The sequence below is a fragment of the Herpailurus yagouaroundi genome, unplaced genomic scaffold (assembly GCF_014898765.1).
Source record: "Herpailurus yagouaroundi ecotype Mexico unplaced genomic scaffold, PumYag 162, whole genome shotgun sequence".
Taxonomy (NCBI): Eukaryota; Metazoa; Chordata; class Mammalia; order Carnivora; family Felidae; genus Herpailurus; species Herpailurus yagouaroundi.
Genome location: NW_024412403.1, coordinates 71,177,479 through 71,199,533, shown reverse-complemented (window position 1 = coordinate 71,199,533; position 22,055 = coordinate 71,177,479). Strand labels below are relative to the sequence as shown.

General features: G+C 44.3%; 1 protein-coding gene across 1 annotated transcript in view; it reads left to right on the top strand.

Annotated features, from left to right (window-relative positions):
• HEG1 (heart development protein with EGF like domains 1) overlaps positions 1-15,208 on the top strand; it is a 60,854-nt gene extending 45,646 nt beyond the window's left edge. Inside the window, exons 15-17 of the mRNA XM_040484776.1 lie at positions 3,889-3,976; positions 7,075-7,249; positions 9,962-15,208. Coding sequence (XP_040340710.1) covers positions 3,889-3,976; positions 7,075-7,249; positions 9,962-10,111 — 413 coding nt within the window. The 3' untranslated portion in view covers positions 10,112-15,208. The remainder of the gene's footprint in view (positions 1-3,888; positions 3,977-7,074; positions 7,250-9,961) is intronic.
• Positions 15,209-22,055: the final 6,847 nt, after the last annotated feature.

Below are 22,055 nucleotides of genomic sequence, written 5' to 3'. Positions count from 1 at the left end.
TGAATAACATTTGGGAAGTATAGAAAAGCACAAAGAAGAAAGTAGAAGTTTAGCCATGATTTCCCAAGGCAGCGCCAACTTCTATGAATGTTTTGGTGGATCCCCTTCCAGCCGTTTATGCTCATGTGCGTGAGGTCCTCTGTTTTCAGTACAGTGTTCTTTTCTCTACTGTGCAGTTGAAGCCAGTGCCACCCCACGTCTGGTCTGCAGTCTGGCAGCACCACCATGCCCCGGAATCTTGCCAGAGATCATCTCTCTTCTTGGCCCTACTCCAGACCTACAGAATTCAATCTCTCAGGCTGGGGACCAGGCATCTGTGTTCCCACAAGCCCTCTGGGTGACTCAGATGCACAGGAAAGCTTGAGAAATGCTGGTCTGTACCTTTGCTACTCAAAATGTGCTCTGTGGACCGTTCCTGGACTAGGACAGGAGTAATATGAAACTGGAGAGGGAGCACCTGGGAACGTTTATGTTAATTCGATATGGCTGTGACATCCAAGCATGAAAGTTTTATTTTATTTTATACAACCAGTCCACAGGACTCCTTAAAAAATGGAGAAACGGAAGTTCATGATTGGTGCCTGTAGGGAAAGGCAGGAATTGTCAATGAGGCTGTATTTTTTTATTTGAAAACAATATCCAAAATCACCAACAAAGAAGAACTGGTCTTTGGCAGCAGATAGTTTGAGAAGCACTGGTCTACTCCATCTGTGTGTGTGTGTTTGTTTGTTTCTTTCTTTCTTACCATTTATTTCTTTATTTTGAGAGAGAGAGAGAGAGAGAGTGAGCAGGGGAAGGCCAGAGAGAGAGGGAGAGAGAGAATCCAAAGCAAGCTCCACACTGTCAGCGCAGAGCCCAAAAAGCAGGGCTCGATCTCACCATGAGATCGTGACCTGAGCCTAAATCAAAAGTCAGACGCTTAACCAACTGAGCCACCCCGGCACCCCCATCTGTGTTTCTTTTTAGACAAAACTTTTGTTCCAAGGAGGACTCTGCCACAACTGGCAGCCAGTTGCAAGGGTGGCTTCTAAAATGAGTGCCTGCTCGTTTTGCTGGAAGTGGGAAAATTTGAACTTGGTGTGGAGGGTGAAGCAGGAGTAGACTTCGGCCTTTGATTAGGAACAAAGGAAGCCACTGTAGGATTTTAAAGCAGAGAAATGGCTTGATCAGACTTGTTCTTTGAAATGAGTGAGCAGGACTGGGCACCGGAAAGTGAGTTGAGGGGGTTGCCATTGCCTGGTCAAAAGTTGATGGCAGTTTAGGGTGGTGGTGGTGGTGGGGACAAAGAAAAGTCAACAGATTCAAGAGATTTTGTTGAAAGTGAAACTTGAATACAGGTGTCAGGAGATGTGGGAGAGGATTAGCTCATTCCGTGGTTTGCCTTTGCTTCCTATATGCCTTAGTACTGATGGTTTTTCAAGATAATCAGGTTTCTGTGCTATTTATTTAAATAAATGATAGGTAAGTGGTTGGATAGCTTCTATTTGCTTTTATCACACAGTCTGCTTGCTGTCAGCTCTGCACATTACTTTGACTTTACCTGAATACCAAGAGAACATGTTTCCAGTCTTAATTTACTATAGAAAGTCTGGTTATTGGCCCTTTTAAACATCCTACACCTTACAACCTGGGAACACAATTTTAATTATATTTCCAAAACAACAAAAAACCAATCCGAATACTGAATAGACTTTTTCTTTTAAATGTTTATTTATTTTTACGAGAGAGCAAGAGACAGAGAGCTAGCAGGGGTAGGGCGTAGAGAGAGGGAGACACAGAATCTGAGGCAGGCTCCAGACTCTGAGCTGTCGGCACAGAGCCTGACATGGGCCTCAAACTCACGAACCGGGCAATCCTGACCTGAGGCGAAGTCAGGCGCTTCACTGAGCCACTCAGGTGCCTCTGAATACTTTATTGAAAATGTAATTTTGCCAGAAATATGCAGGTATAAAACCAATTAATTAAAATGTTAATATTGGGGGCGCCTGGGTGGCGCAGTCGGTTAAGCGTCCGACTTCAGCCAGGTCACGATCTCGCGGTCCGGGAGTTCGAGCCCCGCGTCGGGCTCTGGGCTGATGGCTCAGAGCCTGGAGCCTGTTTCTGATTCTGTGTCTCCCTCTCTCTCTGCCCCTCCCCCGTTCATGCTCTGTCTCTCTCTGTCCCAAAAAAAATAAATAAACGTTAAAAAAAAAATGTTAATATTGTTTATTACATATGATATGTGTGCTTACATACATGACTGCTAGTATCTGGTAGTTAAATCCAGTTTGTATGTATTCAGTGAACAACTCAGTGCCTAGCATGGTTCATGTAGTGATTCCCGAACTCTAGACTTAGTTGACCAGTAATATTTCTTATAATATAGGGTTGCCTACTTTTTATCTTATCAAGTAAGAACCTAAAGCCAAATAAAGAATTTTTATATCTACTTTATCATCATCAATTCAAAAACTTTAAAAACAATATCAAAGTGTGGGAAGTAGTCAAGAAATGTTTCTCTATTTTCTCCATTACTTTTTTTAAAAAACAACTTTACTGGAGGCCTAATTTACACATAATAAAACGCACCCATCTTAAGTGAGAAAAAAAAAGTAGGAAGGATAAAATCTTAGAACAGTTGTTAAAACCAACAGATTCAGTTTTTGAAGACTTCATGCATCTCCTTTAGTTTTCTGTTAGTGAAAATGACATCGGGGCTGGTCTACAGGTAGAATTTGGGATCCATGCACCATTCTAGGAGTGGCTGAGAAAGGAGAAGTCTTCTCAAAACAGTGTAGGTTAGAGAAAGAAAAAAATTTCCCCCTCTATCCTTCTAGAACCGTACCTCCCTCCCCTCAGTAAAAGATTAACCGGAGAAAAATAAAACCATTTTAATTATATAGCACACACAGGAACCCCACAAAGATATGAGGCTCAAAGGCAGCCAGATATTTGATGCTTATATACCCTTCTGAGTTAAGGAAAGGGCTAGGTGTCAGGGGCTGCAAAGGCAAGCCGGTGAAGGTAAGAGGAGGAAATGTTAGGTCAACAAAGGCTGCCTGGCGGGGAAGACCAGTTCTCTTTGTTGAAAAAATGATCTTTGGTCACAGCAGCCTTCCCGGCCTAGGCCCCTTTTCTAATGTAAATCTCCCTTACAAAAGGGTTACTCCTGCTCTTTTTTTTTTTTTTAATTGTTTTTAATGTTTATTTAAATTTTTTTTTTAACGTTTATTCATTATTGAGAGATAGAGAGAAACTGAGCATGAACAGGGGAGGGGCAGAGAGAGGGGAAGACACAGAATCTGAAGCAGGCTCCAGGCTCTGAGCTGTCAGCACAGAGCCCGACGACGCGGGGCTCAAACTCACCAACTGTGAGATCATGACCTGAGCCGAAGTCGGCCGCCCAACCGACTGAGCCACCCAGGCGCCCCTTTAATGTTTATTTTATTTTTGAGAGAGAGAGAGACAGACAGAGGTAGAGGCAGAGGCAGAGGCAGAGGTAGAGAGAGCATGAGCGGGGGAGGGGCAGAGGGGGAAGCCGACAAAATCTGAAGCAGGCCCCAGGCTCTGAGCTGTCAGACCCTTAACCGACTGAACCGCCCAGGCGACCCGAGGGTTACTCCTGCTCTTTTCAGAGCTTCTCCTGTGTTGCAGTTTCTCAAAAATAATCAGCTCAAAATAAGCATGCCAACAAGGAATATTTGGGGTAGTATACTGTACTATTCTCCAACAGAGAAAATGCAGTGCTGGCCTTGAGGAGCCCTTCCTAGGGGCCCAGGAATTAAAGGTGAGGTCCCCAGCTAAGGCCTGATGATAGCTATGGGCTGGGGAGGGAATCACTCCTCCGTATGCATTTATTTATTTATTACCTCTTACCTGTCCACTTTTATCCTTTTTTAACCTGTTTAGCCTATCAGCTGATCACCGTGGTGATTGCAGCAGCAGGAGGCGGGCTTCTCCTTATTCTAGGCATTGCGCTGATTGTTACCTGCTGCCGGTGAGTGATGGGGGTTCACATTCTATTTCTCTTTGCCTCTGCTAAGCACAGGTCAGTTTTTACTCTTTTAAAGAATGGTTGGGGTGGTTCGCAGTATTAAATCATAATGTATGACTGAACCATTAAAAAAAGGAGAAAGGGAAATTCCTGATAGGTAGTGCCATTGAACAAAGAAAAGGATACCACATGGGACTTTATTTCCTTTACTAAAAGAGAATACCCAAAAGCACAAGCAACAAAAAAGTGATAGATTGGACTTCATCAAAAGTAAAAACTTCTGTGCTTCAAAGAACATTATCAAGAAAATGAAAACACAGGCCACTGAACAGGAGAAAGTATGTGAAAGTCCTATATCTAATAAGGGACTGTATCTAGAATATATTAAGAATTCTACAACTCAATAATAAAGATGCAACCTAATTTAAAAATGGGCAAAGAACTTGAATAGACATTTCGCCAAACGGGATAAACATATGGCCAGGAGGCACATGAAAGAATGCTCAGTATCATTAGCCATTAGGGAAATGCAAATGAAATTGCCATTAGATACCACTTCGCACCCACTAAAATGGCTATTTAAAAAAAAAAGAAAGAAAGAAAGAAAATAGCAAATGTTGGTGAGGATGTGGAGAGATTAGAATGCTCACACTCTGCTGGTGGAAACACAAAATGGTGCAGCGGCTTTCAAAAAGTCTGGCAGTTCCTGGGAAAGTGAAACATAGTGTTGCCATTTGACCCAGCACCTCTGCTCTGAGGTAGCCAAGGAGAGAACTGAATATGTGTGTCTACACGTATCTACACAGAAACATGTACATGAGTGTTCATAGCAGCATTATTCATAGGAGCCAAAAGGTGAAAATAACCCCAATATCTACCAACTGATGAATAGATAGACAAGATGGGATATATCCACACAATGGAATATTATTCAACCATCAAAAGGAGCATAGTACTGACACAAGCTATAGAGTTTATGAACTTTGAAAATATTATACTAAGTGAAAGAAGTCAGTCACAAAAGACCACCTACTATATGATTCCATTTATATGAAATGTTCAAAATAGGCAAATCTAATAGAGGTCGAAAGTAGATTAATGGTTGTCTAGGGCTGGGGTGGAGGGGGAGTGGGGACTGGGGAGTAATGGCCAAGGAGTAAGGGGTTTCTTTTTGGGGTGATGGAAGTGTAAAATTGATTGTGATGATGGTTGCACAAGTCTGAATATACTACAACCACTGGTGTGTACACTTTGGGCACATTTAGAAGCAAAGATGAAGAGGGTTACCTGAGATAATTTAGCAGTAAACAATTTGTAGCAGGCACATGGGGTGAGCAGGTGCTCAGCACGAGGCTTGGCTCTGGGCCTCCTGGAAGCCAGTGTGATTGAGTTTCTACTGGAAAAGGAAGAGAAAGGAAGGAGTTGGATTCTCAGTGATTATCTATTCAGATAAGGGAAAATTATGACCTCTGATTTAGATGATTATAAATGGCAGGAATTTCTCTGATGCAACAGATGGATGGCACTTCCCAAAATAGCAAGTTATCTTTTTGACCGTTGGCATGAATGACATTTTAAGATATCCTTCACCTCTAGGAAGGCTGCAGAGAGCAGTGTACCCTAACTGCCCATTCGGGAACATGGTCCTTTGCCTGTCATTTACAAAGTTACCACCAAATCATCAAAGACAAACTATGAGTGGAAATAAAATCCTGGGTATGAGACTAGAAGCTAGAGGGATTAAACCTCAAGGAGACGTAAGTCTCATATTTGCTAAGGGTGCAGTACCAGGTAGTATAACCGCCTGGAGAAGGAGCCTGTGACCATGGGCTGCAAAGGGAAGGTGACTGTGAATTAGTAAGTCATTGTTTGAAACCGGATGCCCTGCCCTCCAGGGAGCAACACAGTGGCAGGTCTGTTCTTAACATGCAAGGAAAGACAACGCCTAAGCCACATGCTGGACATTTGGTTTTATGACCCTGAGTCATTTCATGCCTTCCCAGAAAGTTTATTTATAGGAAAGTGAGGTAAAAAGGAAGAAACTTAAGAATATCTTACCCAGGGCAAATGTAACTAAAAATGTCTGATCCTAGGCCCATTCGATAAGTGAATCACACATATTTCTTTTTTTTTTTTTTTAACGTTTATTTATTTTGAGAGAAAGAGAGAAGGGGAGGGGCAGAGAGAGAGGGAGAGAAGATCCCAAGCAGGTCCTGTACTGTCAGCACAGAGCCTGATGCGGGGCGGGGCTTGATCCCATGAACTGTGAGATCAAGACCTAAGCCGAAACCAAGAGTCTGACACTTAAGCAACCGAGCCACCCAGGCACCCCGAATCACACATATTTCAACCATTTCTAGCTAGTGAACCCTCACAGGTAGGGAACTTATCCTGGGCTTTCCCTAACCTCCTGAAAGGAGAATATGTGTGGGAACTATAAACAGGTGGGCATTTTTGCAGGTGAAATATCCTGTTTTTATGGTCTGTGAAGTAGTCTCATGTGGTAAAAGGGCACTGGCTGGTGAAGCGGGAGGCCTGAACTCTAGTCCCACTTTGCTAGTAGCAAAATGTGACCTGGGGAACAAGTCTCATCTCTTTGCAAAGCCAGAACTGTCTCATCCCCAGAGCTCCTCTTTTTAGTAAATCTTGGTGTGATCTAGAAGCTTCCATGTACATTCTCGTGCTCAGGCAGGTTTGGAACCACTGGACTGAAGAATCCTAAAGGCCCTTTGGTGCCAGCATTCTGGGAATTTATGACCCTGATTTCCCTGGCTCCACCGTGAGGCAGCAACCTCTGTCCCCAGAAGAGACTGTCTGCCTCGCTGCAGCTGTGTTTGTCCTCTCTGTCCCTGGTAACCTGTCCTTTCGAGTTGGAAGACTTTTTTGTTTTGCATTTTTTTTTGCATCTAATTGCATTTTCACTTGTTTTAGGCAAACACTAAAAATAATAATAATGCCGTTTTTCAGTGGACATCTACAGAAGAATATAATGGTAGCTTTCAGTCTAATTTACCTTCTAAACTAATAGAACGTGCTTTCACAGATATCACTTCTTTACAGAACTTATTCATTTAAATTTCCAAATGTTTTTCATTCCACAGAAAGAGTAAAAATGACATAAGCAAACTCATCTTCAAAAGTGGGGATTTCCAAATGTCTCCCTATGCTGAGTACCCCAAGAACCCTCGCTCACAAGACTGGGGCCGAGAAGCTATTGAAATGCATGAGAATGGAAGTACCAAAAACCTCCTCCAGATGACGGATGTGTATTACTCGGTGCGTATGCCTTTGCCTGGTGCAGCTCAGGCTCCAGTTCCCTCTGACGATTCCCTCTGGACTGTGTTTGGTGGTAAAGACGCTACCAGTCAGTTGAGGGTTAAAGAGAATGGTGGCATGAGCCTCTTATTTACATAATTTAATATTCAGTTTACTTACGATCTATTTGCATGGTGTCTGTTAGTTTTGACATCAAGATATAAAGGCTATTTCCACAGAACACATTACTTTCATGGGGTCGTAGCAGTAACCCTTCTTGTTACGGAATTTGCTTTTAAGATATAAGATTGGAAACTGAGAGAAAATTCAGTGACATTTAGCCTGTGGCCCTTGCACATCTTTACCTCCTGTGGTTTGGGTAGTTAAAACTGGGGGATTAGAAACAGGTATAAAGAGAACAATTCAATGTCATCCTCAACAAGCACTTCTCAGAGGTTTAGAAGAGTATTCACTCAGTAGGTCTTCAATAATTGACTGCACCCAGCCCTGGACTGCATCATTTGGAAAGATAGTAGACTACCTTGAACCCTTGCTCCTTCTGTCCCGCATTGAATTACCCCTGTCTTATTCCCATGTGCTGCCTGGTTCATTTCACCATCGCGCTGCTGCAGCCTTCCAGCAAACACAACCCTGAGCTGAAAAGTAAACAGACATAGGTGACCTATCATCCCATGTAGACCCGTTTGAGGTAGCAATAAACATGAAACCTTGCCCTGTGGCAACTTAATAGCACTAGGCAATCCTGTGACCGAAGTCACAACACCTCTGGTTACTATGGGGACTAACCGTGAGGGTTCAGACTTTGGATGGGAGGGGTTCACGCTAAGGATGCTGTTAACAGTGGACCCTTTGAAGAACTTGAAACTGGAGGAAGAACAGGGGGAATAAGGGGAAAAATAAACACAGACACAAACAGCACTAGTTGAAATGTTCCCACTGATGTTTCTGCATAAGTGCTTTGCTTCCTTCTCAGTCTGGGAACTCCTTTTACTCTAATAACTGCAGCCATGTATCTGCAGATATCTGCTAACCAAGCAGGGGGCTTACCCAAGTGTGCCCGCACACTTGCACATTTTACTAGGGACTCTTCACCCCAGCGTGGTGAGATCACATAGGGACAAACAGACCCGTGGTGTCGTAGGACCAACTCCTCTTCGTTTCCATGGAGTTAGCTAAAGAGTTGCCTTAAATAGATATCATCAGGAACTTAGACCAGCCCCATCTGCACATCGGAAATAGGCTGAGCAGTCTGTAGAAGCAGGGCCTACGCTTATGGCGTGAAGCAGCTTGTCACCTGAGAAGGCTGTCCCTCACAGTGGTCTCAGGTGTACTTTGGGCACCCCTAGGATTCACGTTCATTATATGCCGTATCCAGTGTTTTCTTTCTGCCAGGCAAGCATTTTCTCCTGGTGGTCCTCAGTGGGGCCTCCTCAAAGTAGCCATGTCATTCCTTGGGGGCTTCTTTTGCACATCAGCTAGGTAGTCATGATGCTAGGATCTGGTCAGAGACACCTGAGAATCACTGTTGGCCTCCCGCTCTGAGGTCCTCACTCCACCTTTGACAGCAGGTCCTATGACCTTGCAAAAGTCAACTCCCCATTCATGGCAGAGACAGTAGTGTTCTGCTAAATGCCAGGGAGGATTTAAAGCCATTGTGGGCCACAGAGACAGACACACCTGGTAATAATCAGGTAATAATCTTGATAATTAGCCCAGGTCTTTTCCAGTGTTGGTCTAAAATCGCTGGGCTCCCCTTGATAGTTTTTTTAATCTCCTTTTAAAATATAGGCAGGGGCACCTGGGTGGCACAGTCAGCTAAGTGTCCAACTCTTGATCTCAGCTCAGGTCTTTTTTTTTTTTTTTTTTTCCAACGTTTATTTTTGGGACATAGACAGAGAGACAGAGCATGAATGGGGGAGGGGCAGAGAGAGAGAGGGAGACACAGAATCGGAAACAGGCTCCAGGCTCTGAGCCATCAGCCCAGAGCCTGACGCGGGGCTCGAACTCCTGGACCGCGAGATCGTGACCTGGCTGAAGTCGGACGCTTAACCGACTGCACCACCCAGGCGCCCCTCAGCTCAGGTCTTGATCTCAGGGTCATGAGTTCAAGCCTGCACTGAGTTCCATGCTGGGCATGAAACCTACTAGGAAAAAGGAGAGGAGAGGAGGGAAGGGGAGGGGAGAGGAGGGGAGGGGAGGGGAAGGGAAAGAAGGAAGAAAAGAAAGAAAGAAAGAAAAGAAAAAGAAAGAAAGAAAGAAAGAAAGAAAGAAAGAAAGAAAGAAAGAAAGAGAAAGAAAGAAAAGGAAGAAAAGAAAGGAAAGGGAGGGAGGAAGAAAGAAAGAGAGAGGGAGGAAGGAAGGAAGGGAGAGAGAGAAAGAGAGAAAGAAAGAGAAAGAGGAGGGAGGGAGGGAGGAAAAGAGAGAGAGGAAGGAAGGAAAGAGGGAGGGAGGAAGGAAGGAAGGAGAGAAAGAAAAGAAAGCAAGGAAGAAAAGAAAGAAAAAATGAAATATAGGCAAAAGTATCCCAGGGTTCACGAAAAGAGGGCCTGGAAGGTCCTGACTTCTGGGTCGGGCCCTGCTGCTGTGTTTAGCTGCCTCCATCGTAGGTTTGTTAAAACATAGCATTATTCTTAAAAAAACAAAACCACACACACATTAAATTAGATCCATGAATAATAAATTGACTTTTCTCCTTTTCTTTCTGACCACCAGCCCACAGGTGTAAGGAATCCTGAACTTGAACGAAATGGACTCTACCCGGCCTACACTGGACTGCCGGGGTCACGGCACTCGTGCATCTTCCCTGGACAGTATAACCCATCTTTCATCAGTGATGAGAGCAGGAGAAGAGACTATTTCTAAGTGCGGAAGAGAGAGGGAGGGCCCACTGCTCTGAGCAACTTGCGGGATCTCGGCTGCTCAGAGTACTGTACCAGGGGGGCCCGCGAATACTGGCTGCTCCCAGGACTCGCGGAGCCACATGTGAATGGCAAGCAGGAAGCGGGACAGGCGTGAGGGGCGTAACCACAGTGGAAGGAGACAGATGGATGCGGGGACGTGGAACTGAGGGCTGCTTGTTAGGCACCTTCACTGTTACTGTGAACGTGAACGTGGGCCGGTACCAGGAGTCTCTGAGTTCAGCAGCCGCCACCGGCCGAGGGCTGACTGTTAGCCAGGCACATGGTCAGGCACCTTCACCAGGACCTAGTCTTTCCTCAGTTTGCACTTTAGTAAATTGGATAGGGAGGTCTCCTTTCGGATTTGTTTCAAGACTGTTCCAGAAAGAAGGCCTCTCTTCCTCAGACACTTCCATAGGCCTCAGTTGGGTGGTGGTTAATTTACGGCAGAGCACTGGCTCTTTTGTTGTGTTCCTGCCCAGTATCTACATGCTCAACAACAGATGACGATGATAAACATACCGCTAAGCTTTGGAGATGCTGTAGGGGAACATACAGTATTTTCGTGGGCTTCTAGGTCTCCTGCAGTTTCCAAGCCCACCCTCAAAATGAGGAATTGAAATTTATGAGGCACAGCACACACTCCACTTTGTTTTTCAATCAAGGTGACACGTTTATTTAGGAGTATTTTTTCCCTCTGCAGTTACATCCCACTTTTTCAAATAAGTCTGGATCCGGGCAAAACAAGCTCCACGTGGTTTTCAGTAGAGGCGCCCCCTGCCTGTGGTGAGGCCCAGCAGGCAGCAGTGGGCACAGGCGCTGGGCGAGGGCCCTGGTGGGGGACTCTCAGAGCTGGAGGCGGTGGGGTGCTTCTCGTCCCTGAGCGCCTCGCCCCCCACCTTTGAGGCCCAAGTACTATGTGTATGCAGTAGAAATGGAGAGCAGAATGCAGATTGGGTCTGAGGGGCATTCCACCACTAATGGAAAAGCAGCCTGATGGAGTCTCCGCAGCTGAATGTGGTGAAAGGAGCAGGCTGATGGGGCACGTTCAGTTTCCTGAAACCCAGTGCTTTGGGAAGCCATGTGGGTTCCTGAGGAAGCCTAGGGAGCTGGGATAGAGCCACACGTCCCGTCTGTGAGTCTGCTTCCTTACTAGCGCAGCCTTCTTTGATTGTATCCCAGATCTTGTCCACTGACTCAGTGCGAACTTTCAACCAACTGCTCAAAGCTGTTTATTCACTGAATAACTTATTTTCACTCATGCAGTAATTTGTACCTCTTTATACTACTGCATGGTTCCCTCCAGAAACATCATTTAAGTCGGCATTGGAGAGCTAAAGACTTGTGGCCAGTTAAGGAGTTGAGAGTTTGCCTTTGGGAAGGAAATTCCACCTGTCTTATTTATTATGCCTGCGAGATGGGTCCTGGGAGGAGGGGGCATACCCCGTACTCAGCGTCTTTAACTGCTGCGTGGGGAACTGCAATTGTTCTCATCATCTGCTTTTGAAACATCCTGTTTTGGGATGAGAACACAGTGGCAAAAGAATTGTTCCCATCCTGAAGCTTGGAGCTCCGTGGCACCTGCATTTATGGAAGCGGTGTAGCCTTCGGGGACAGTTCAGTCTTGGGTGTGGTTGTTTTCTCAGAGTTCTCTTTTTAGAATGCATCTCATCCTTATTCTTATGTAATCCTCGTCCTACCAGTCTTAAGTGTCAACTCCTGTGTCCCGGGGTCTCCACGAGCCAGGAACACAAATCAGGTGTGATGCTTCTTAGTCGTTAAATTGCACTCATCTCCCGAGATACGCAAAGAATTCTGTTTTTGTCAGTGGATGCCGACTTAAAATTTCAGAGCCATCACCTTTCAGAATCCTTGGGTCTTGGATCTCTCTGGGGAAGCAAACAGCCCTTTGTGCCTCCTGGTCTTGCATCTAACTGGAGAGCTCTGAGCCCCTGCACTCCGGCTCACCGTAGCCGACAGGCTTGGCTGTCTCGCGAGTAGCCTAGCTTCCTGGCTCTTGATATTGATCCTTGCTCCTCCCAGGGACCCAGAGCCATGGCGGGGAGCTATTCCCAGGCTTACTCAGCTAAGGGTGTTGGATGACATCACAGCTGACAAATCATCTCCTGTGTCAGGACTAGAAGCTAGAAGTTACATAAAATGAAGTGTTCTGTCTCAAAAGCATTCTTGGGAAGAATCCCAAAGTCCAGAAAACAGTGTCCTGTGAGTTCCAAGAATGCTTTCCTGTGAGTACGTTTTGTGCACATGAAATGGATTAAGAATATTGTTTTTCATTTACTGTGAAAAAAGGAGGACCCGTACAATGTTAAGTTCATATGTATCTCATTTCTAGGAGGCTGTGGGGTTGGAGAAAGTGAATCTCAAAAGCGTGAGGGTCTAAGAAGGTATGCAAACAGCATGATTGTTATCCGGTGCCAGCTGCCACCCTGAGTGAGGAAGGGAGAGGCTGGCTTTGCCCCGGCCTGGGGTTAATACCTCCTAAAGGACCCTGCCTGGGCCTAGGGCAAACAACCAATAGGACAGCAGCAGCTGCTGGATTGAAGGGACAGGGCTGGGGGCACCCCTGGCAAGCAGAAGCTCTCAGCTCCGGTATAGGTGCTCGGTATCAGCCCCTGTACCTGGAATGTGTGATCTGTGCTCATAGAAATACCATGGTCCTGCCTCCCTGGGGCCCCACAGCTAGGGGAAGGTGGAAGGGAAAAGTGACACTTAACTGCTCTTGAGGGGCTTAAACTTCTGCAGGGAGAGCTGACTGAATAGAAACCATGCGTCCTGTAGCAAGCGGAAGCACTTTGCTGGGACTCTCAGAGCAGGATGGGACTCACCTGCCAGCCACCTGGCAACTGTGGGTTTTCTTTAAACTCCAGGGGCTCTTATTTCTCCTGTCTTTTCCTCTCTGCCCCGTGAGTCAGCCCAGGACACTGGAGACAACTTACAAAGTCTACCTGTCACAGCCAGAATCTCTGGTGGTTCCCACTATGGCCAGGCTCTGTGCAACGTCCCTGGCCTCACTCACCACACCCTTGTGAAGTATGCATGAGAGTGTCCGTTTCTTGTACGTGTGAACTTCCAGAGAGGAAAAATATCTTGCCTTGGAGAGCCAGGATTCAAACCCTTCTCCCTGCCTTGCCATCATGGTGAATGCCTCGCCGTCTAAGTGTACCTTAAATGTCAAAGAGGGCTTGAGAGACTGGGCTTAAAATATACTTAAGAAAAAATAAATAACCTTAATATTATTAAGCATTAACTAAACTAATGAGATGAAATGCAAAAAAAAAAAAAAGTTGAATCCTTTTGGAAAAAGTCCTTTCGGGTTTGTTATTGCATATATTTCTTGGACACTTGAGGTCATCATTAATAGCGACTGGCTTGTGCTTAGCAAGAAGCATACTGGTGCGTGGCTTTGAGTGTAGGAAGGGTAAGGCAATGACCCAGGTTTCTGACAAACACAGCCAGACTTAGATGTCCATCTCAGGGCTGTTTGGCCTTGTTCCCATGGTAAGGCCATGGCTCCCACATACTGGAAGCACATTTTTGTGAACGTTATCAGAAATTGGGAACATATTCAGTTGAATGTCTTAAATGCTGACAAATCTTCCTTCTTTGACGAAATTTTATTTTCAGAAGCAGCTAAGTCATTTAGAGCCAAAATTGTTGCATGGGTAGTGTAATCGAGCTGGCTGATAGCATTGGAAATTATAAACAAAGATGTGAGTATTAAGCTCTTCAAGAGGTAATTCTTAAGAAGTTGGCCCAAACAGAAGGGCAGCATCTTTGCAAGACAAGGCAGGATGGCTGCCAGAGAAAATGTTTTTGAAGGACGATATTTTTCAGATGTCAAAGTTCCCAGAGCAGGCACATTAGGGTCATCCCTCACACGTGGCTTTGTGGGGCCTCCATGAAGCCATCTCGCCCACTGGCGAAGTGCCCAGGTGCGCGGTAACCCTGGGAACTTTGCCTGAAGAAGCCAAAGCTGAGCATTCTAGTTGCTCCTGGCTTAGGTCAGCCCAGTGTACCCCAAAGTAGGGTTGAGACCCATAGTTCTAAGATACTTACACTGATTTCAAAGCAAGAGTACTTCGTTGGAGACAGAATGAATACAAAGTTCAGTATTTTCTATCTTTCAAACTGCCCTTAATATCAAAGATATTTTTCTATGTGAAGGCTTGTGTGGAGTTAAAAGGGACCTGTCCTTTCCTCCTTCATGACAAAGCATCATTCTGAGGCTCTCATGTGCCTTTTTGGAAGAGAGATATGGTTTTGTAGAATTGTCTTTTGAGTATGTGTTCTGTTTTTCTTTTTTTTTTTTTTCTTTTTTTTTTTTCTTAAATCCCCAGAGAAGGAAACTGGTTAAAATACTAGAAACATCAAAGTATTAAATGTCAGTGAATTCGTTGTGCTAAAATATCTTTTCAATAGTGTTATAATCCATCCTAGTTGGTGTCAACTGCTCACAGAAAAGCCTGGGAAACCAAAGGGGACGATTAAGGTTTACAAAGAGACAGGTCTTAGACCAGCTTTGTCCCCTCTGCATTTTTTCAGAGGCTTTCAAAGGATCTGCATATTAGATTCTGGTTTTATATGTATTTTTGGACATGCACTGCAGGTGCAGAGTTCTTGTGTAGGAAGGATGGAACCAGGTCTGCCTGGGAAACTAACACAGATTTCTGTATTACCTTGGCCTGTTTCTTTAAAAAAAAAAAAAATGTCTTTCATCCTGGGTTGCTGTGAGTTTTGTTACTGTTTGTGTCGCTGGATTTATGGTTAAATGAAGCGTGTAGCTGGGATATGAACTTCTTGAGTTTTCACATTGTCCCGAGTTTCTTTTTGCAAACCTTTAAACCTTAGCCCCTGGGTGATTGTGTTAAAACCATTATGAGAATGTTATTTAAAGTTGTATTATAATTGCAACCTCCACTAATTATTCAGTACTGTAGCAGCAAAGTATTATTTGTAAGAATTTGGTTATTTTTATACTTATACCTACTTTAAGTCTGGCGTTCTAGTCAGTAAATGATGCAATAAAATGAATATCATTTTCCTTGTGTGTTTTTCTCATACTAACAAGCTAATTAGACCAGAGTACAGCAAGTTACCCTTCACAAGTTAACAGTGGGACTGTGCGGTGAACTCTTGCATGGCAAATCTAGGGATTGAGTCATTTCTGTTTCCTCAGTGCCCAGCACAGTGAGGAAAGACACTTTTGATGATGGGTGGATGGACAGTCACACTGACCTAAATGATAAAAAGCCTAATTCAGGTATAACACCTGCTTTTGTTTACCTTACTTTTCTTTCTGTGGATTGGAGAGTTTAGGTAACCAATTCAGATGTTAAACATTTCCTCCTGAATGGCCCCCTCCACCACCCCAGGCCAACTCTTCCCATCTTGGAGGGGGAAGGGCTATAAGCATATCTGTGCTCTGTGGCAGGGAGAATTCGTGGAACTTGAAGAGATGGGCCATGAGCCTGAGCCTTACCCTTACGCTGGCCAGTGAATGTGGCTGCCTGGCTAGATGTATGTTCATTAATTATTTGCTTCCTTCAGTGCCTTTCATGACAGGGATGGATGAACCTCTTGGATGCTTTATGACAGAAACGTTGGGCACTAGGAGAGGCTAATAATGGCAGCTTGGTGCATGATGGTGAACTTCGGGCAGACTAGATCAGGGTTGCAGTCCCTCAAACATCTCAGAATGGAGATGACCAGCAGCACTCTCCTGTCCTGACCCGGCTCCCCCCAACTCCGCTTTCCCAGGCCACCCCAACCGAGATCTTCACAGGAGCCCAGGACTGACCCCTCTCTTTTTCCTACCCAGCTCAGCCAGACGTGATAAACATCACGGTGTTTTCAGACCCACTCACCTCTGGTATCTGTTTGGGACCTAAAACGGGTCCAACGCTGTCCACTGACAAGCTGGCCGGAGCGCTTGCCCTTCTTGTGCATCTGACCCGGGAATGTTGTGCCCCCACCTCAGGCATCGATTCGCCAGTAAGTAAAGACCTAAAAAATATCTGTAAAAGGACTTCACCAATGTACACGGAGTTGTTCCAGTTGCTTGGGAAGTGACGAAAGGTAAGGGGCATAATCTATAGATTAGATAGGCCAGAGTCCTTCTGTACGGGGTACTAGATGGCCAAGATATCTCTGACATCCCCAGAACTGGGTTGTGGCATCATGCAACCATCTCACGCAGCAAGCATGAACTCCAGAAAGAAGAGAGATGCCAGGAATAAAGACACTTGTTGATTTTTATTGCCCTCATAAAAACTTAAAGTACCATCAGAAGGCCTGGCCTCTGACCACTGGTAAAGACATTCTCTAAATGTCATGGCTGTTTGTCCCAGATCATGATGTCAGACCAAAGTTGATTCATTAGTAACTGGTCCTAAAGACCTTGGACTTGCTGTCAAAGTATTGACAATTCCCTTCCCCGTCCCTCCACCTGCACCCCATATCATGAAGGGATTAATGAGTGCAAAATTGTAAACTCTAGGGGTGGGAATGGAGCCTGTCCTAATGAATATTATATGTTCAGTGCCTGACGCCTAACAGGCATTTGCTAAAACACAATGAGTGAATAAGTGGGAAGTTGAAACATTGCAACAGGAGAAATACACTGAAGTTGGAGGTCCTGGAGACTTAGTCGCTCCAGTAGCTGCAGGCTGGAGGCTCCATGATAGCAAGTATGCACACGGCTGTGACACACACTGAACAGGAACCCTTAGCAAAGATCTCTTGTAGCAAAGCCCAAGGAGGGCTTTAAAGATGCGCCAGGAAGCCCTTTGTGGAACAATGGTACGATGAAATACTACTCAGCAAGGAAAAGGAACCAACTATCGCAGCAGGCAGCACCCCTTGCGAGAGTCTCACAACCATTGTGCTAAGTGAAAAGAGCCAGACATAAAAGCCTTCATACTGTATAATTCCATCTATATTACATTCCGGAAAAGACACAACTGTGGGGACAGGAAAACAGATGAGTGGTTGCTTGGAGGTAGGGAGGGGCATTTCTGCTGTTCTCTAAACATTTCCAGCTTTCCTCCTTCCAGGCACATGGTAGGATGCACTTCCCGCCTCTTTTCAAATAGGGCCATGTGACTTGGTTTGACCAAAGAAATGTGAGTGGAAGCGAAATGTAACACTTCTGGGAAGACCCTTTAAGAGCCAGTGTGTAAGGTTCACTCCTCTTGTCTCAGCAGTCATGGAAATACATGTTGAAGTGCAGCCACTACTGTTGGCCTGGGACCCTGGCTCATCGGGCTTAGAGATATCCTTTTGCTTTGTTCTGTACTGAGATTTAGGAGTCATTTACTGCAGCATTACCTGGTCCATTCTGACCAGCACAGCGCTCTAAAATTAACACTAGCGACTGATGTTTACATGAATTGCTTGGTCACTAGTTCGATGCCATGGAACATTTATGACTATCATTGAAATTGTCCAACTAAGTGATTTTAGGTTTGTGTGATTGTTTTTTTGTCTTGTTTTTTAGCAGATCACATTAGAGACCTTCAATAGTGGCTAATATTTTTTAAGCCCGATGCTTGAAACTTTGTAATATAGATGAGCTTTTGAACCAGAATGACCTAGGTTTGAAACAGTTTATTAGCTGTGAGATCTTGAGGAATTTTTTGACTATTTGGACCATTACTTTCCTCCTCTATGATATTAGAAATAATGATATCCTAATTCAGAGGTATGTTGAGAGATTAAATGATTGGATGTCTCTAAAGTGTATCTGAATGGGGTGCCTGGGTGGCTCAGTTGGTTGAACCTCTGACTTCAGCTCAGGTCATGATCTCACAGTTCATGAGTTCAAGCCCCATGTTGGGCTCTCAGCTGTCAGTGTGGAACCCACTTCAGATCCTCTGTCCCTCCCCCACTCTCTCTTCTTCCCCTGCTTCAAAAATAAAAACATTTCAAAAAGTTGCCAGAAAAATAATAAAGTGTATCTGAACAATAGGATGCATCGTTTACCTCTGGGCCTGGGACAAAGCTGGCATTGAGTAGATGTGTTTCACAGGCTCCACGGTAGGTGTGCTTGAAGCAGCTGTCTTGTTCAGATAAAGCTAGAATATTAGTTCCTCCGCCTTTTCCTCCCGCTTACCTCACAGCTGCCAAATCCCATTGTCAGGCATTATCACTATGATGTCAATAAGACAAAAGTTGTTTTGCACAATACAGTACGTTATTCTCCACGGGGAACTTGATCTATATTTAGCCCAGCGATGACTCGAGAAATTGAGGAACAAAGTCCATCTTAATTGTCACTCCACACCCAGCATCCCAACCATAGATTCTCAGCTTCCTTACTTCCTTATTGGTTGATTCATCTTTCACATTGAAACTCATCCCTTTCGGGGCGCCTGAGTGGCGCAGTCGGTTAAGCGTACGACTTCAGCCAGGTCGCGATCTCGCAGTCCGTGAGTTCGAGCCCCGCGTCAGGCTCTGGGCTGATGGCTTGGAGCCTGGAGCCTGTTTCCGATTCTGTGTCTCCCTCTCTCTCTGCCCCTCCCCCATTCATGCTCTGTCTCTCTCTGTCCCAAAAATAAATAAACGTTGAAAAAAAAAAAATGAAACTCATTCCTTTCTAAAGACCAAGGGATTGGAATATAGCCATCCAAACCTGGGAAAGCAAGAATGGGGTCATCTTTGCTCACAAAATCTTTGAATATGAGACCCGGAGAGCATTTCAGTGAGGTCTAGGCCAGTGGTGTACAAAACCTGCCCTTGGAGAGGAGCTGGGCCAGGAAGAAGTCATCACTGGGCTGAGGCCAATGCATGAAATAAGTAGTGAGTTTTTCAAAAAGCTAAATTTGTTCAACTTAAACGTGGTATCTTTGGGGCATCAGGGTGGTTCATTTGGATAAGCGTCCGACTCTTGATTTCAGCTCAGATTGTGATCTCACAGTCTTGAGATCAAGCCCTGCGTCAGGCTCTGCACTGAGTGTGGAGCGTGCTTGGGATCCTCTCTCTCCCTCTCTCTCTCTCTGCCCTTCTCCTGTGTGTGCATGCACATGCGCACTCTCTCTGAAAATAAACATTAAAAAATTTTTTTAAATAATGAATATATTTTTAGGAGATAATATCCTTTCTACTTTTTTAGTTATAAAATGACCTTTATTTTATGAAACAATGGTGATAGCAAATGATAGTTCGTTCGTTCTTTCTTTCTTTCTTTCTTTCTTTCTTTTTTCTTTCCATTTTTGTGCCCACACTTAGTTAGCAAGCACCTCTGTATCCATTTCCTCCATATCACTAGTTTGGGACATAGCACTAGTTTTGTTTTGTTTTGTTTTGTTTTTTTACATGTTTGAATCTGAGAACCACTGACATGTTCCAGCTAGGCCATTTTATGAAAGAAGAAATGAAAACCCTATGAGCCTGAGTTACTTTTCCCAAGGTTTCCTATTGTCCCTGGTTGTTGTCCAAGAAAGAAGCATCATCACACAGTGCTTAAAAGAGTACAGGCTTCAGAGACAGATCTGGATACAAATCCTGGGCCCCGATGAGCCACTCACTAGGATAGGGTCTTGACAAAGCTGTGGCATTCCTCACATCTTAGTCGTCATTGGGTATTTTTTCCATTTTTAAAACTAGGTTAGTGTCAAGTATAAAAACGAAGTCCTTTTCAAAAGGATAGAATCAAGCTGGTCTCAGACTTCACAGCAACACACAAAGCTTGAGGACAATGAAGCAATATCTACAAAGTTATTTATTTCATCATGAAAGCAATAGGGAGGGGTTGTATAAAAGAAAATATTTCAGGGAACCCAGCACCCAAAAAATTATTCCATGGTGAAGTCCAGCCAACCAGGAGAAAAATCAAAATCCTGAATTTAGGAATGGAGAAGCCATGAGGGTAAGTATTGAAACTGTTTAACTATAGACCTAAGAGTGAAGAAAAATAATTAAAATTTAGGAGTAGAATATAAAGCTTACAAAACCCCGGCAGAGTAAAAATACAATGTAAGTAACAAAAACACGAAGTATACAAGAATGAGATGCTCTTTCCCTTACTTTTCAGAGCAGGTGGATCAATCCATACTGTCTGAAGTTAAATAATAAGTTTTTAAAAACTATGTCTTATGGGTTTTCACAGTACAGGCATATCTCATTTTATTGCACTTTGCTTTATGGTGCATTGCAGACATTACATTTGTTACAAATTGAAGGTTTGTGACAGTCCTGTATTGAGCAAGTCTACAGGCCCCATTTTTCCAATAGCATTTGCTCGTTTCATGTCTCCCTCACATTTTGGTAATTCTCGCAATATCTCAAACTTGTTCATTATTATGTGGGTTATGGTGATCTGTGATCAGTGACCTTTGATGTTACTATTGTAATTGGGGGCACCATGAACTGAGCCCATATAAGACAGCCAATTTGATAGAAAAATGTGTGTATTCTGACTGCTCCACCAACCAGCCATTCCCCCAACTCTCTCCCTCTCCTTGGGCCACCTGATTCCCTGAGACACAGCAGTATTGAAATCAGGCCAGTCAATAATCCTACAGTGACCTGTAAGTGTTCAAGTGAAAGGAAGAGTCACGTGTCTGTCACTAAAGCAAAAGCTAAAAATGATTTAGCTTAGTGAGGAAGACCCGTCGAAAGCTGAGACACGCCAAAAGCTACGCCTCTTGCACCAGACAGTTAGCCAAGTTGTGAAGGAAAGTTCTTGAAGAAAAGAAAAAGTACTACTCTAGTAAACACACAAATGATGACAAAGCCTTATTGCTGATAGGGAGGAAGTGTTAGTGATCTGGATAGAAGGTCAAACCAGACACAACATTTCCTTAAGCCAAAGCCTAATCCAGAGCAAGACTCTAACTCTCTTCAATTCTGTGAAGGCGGAGGAGGTGAGGAAGCTGCAGGGAAAAAGTTGGAAGCTAGCAGAGGTTGGTTCATGAGGCTTAAGGAGAGAAGCCATCTTCATAACAGAAAAGTGCAAGGCAAAGCAACAGGTGCTGATGCAGAAGCTGCAGCAAGTTATCCAGAAGATCTAGTTCAGGTAAATAATGGACGTGGCTACACCAAACAGATTTTCACTGTGATCAGAACAGCCTTCTATTGAAAGAAGATGCCATTTAGGACTTTCATAGCCTGAGAGAAGTCAATGCCTGGCTTCAAAGTTTCAAAGGGCAGGCTGATTCTCTTATTAGGGGCTAATGCAGCTGGTGACCTAAAGCTGAAGCCAGTGCTCATTTGCCATTCCCGAAATCCTAGGGCCCTTAGGAATTGTACTAAATCTATTCTGTCTGTTTCTATAAATGGAACAACAAAGTGTGGATGACTGCACATCTGTTTACAATGTGGGTCAGTGCATATTTTAAGCATACCATTGAGATCTACCGCTCAGAAAAAAAAAGATTCCTTTCAAAATATGACTGCTCATTGTCCATGCACAGTGTCACCCGAGAACTCTGATGGAGGTCTCCAATGAGATTCGTGGTTTTTTTTTTTCTTGTCTGCTAACACAACCTCCATTCTGAACCCGTAGATCAAGGAGTAATTTCCGTTTCCAAGTGTTATTATTTATTATAGCTGCCAGAGGTATATCAACCACCACCCTGATCAGTCAGCAGCCATCAACATCAAGGCAAGACCCTCTGCTCGCAGGAAGATTATGCCTCGCTGAAAGCTCAGGTGATGGCCGGTATTTGTTAACCATACAGTATTTTTAAATTAAGGTATGTGCATTTTTTAGATATAATGCTGTTGCTCACTTTACAGATTACAGTATTGTGTAAGCATAACTTTATGTGAGCTGGGAAGCCAAAATACCCATTTGAATCGCTTGATTGTGATACTGGCTTTATCACAGTGGTCAGGAACTGAACCTGCAATACCTTCAAGGTGTGCCTGACTTTTCATCTTTATCTCGA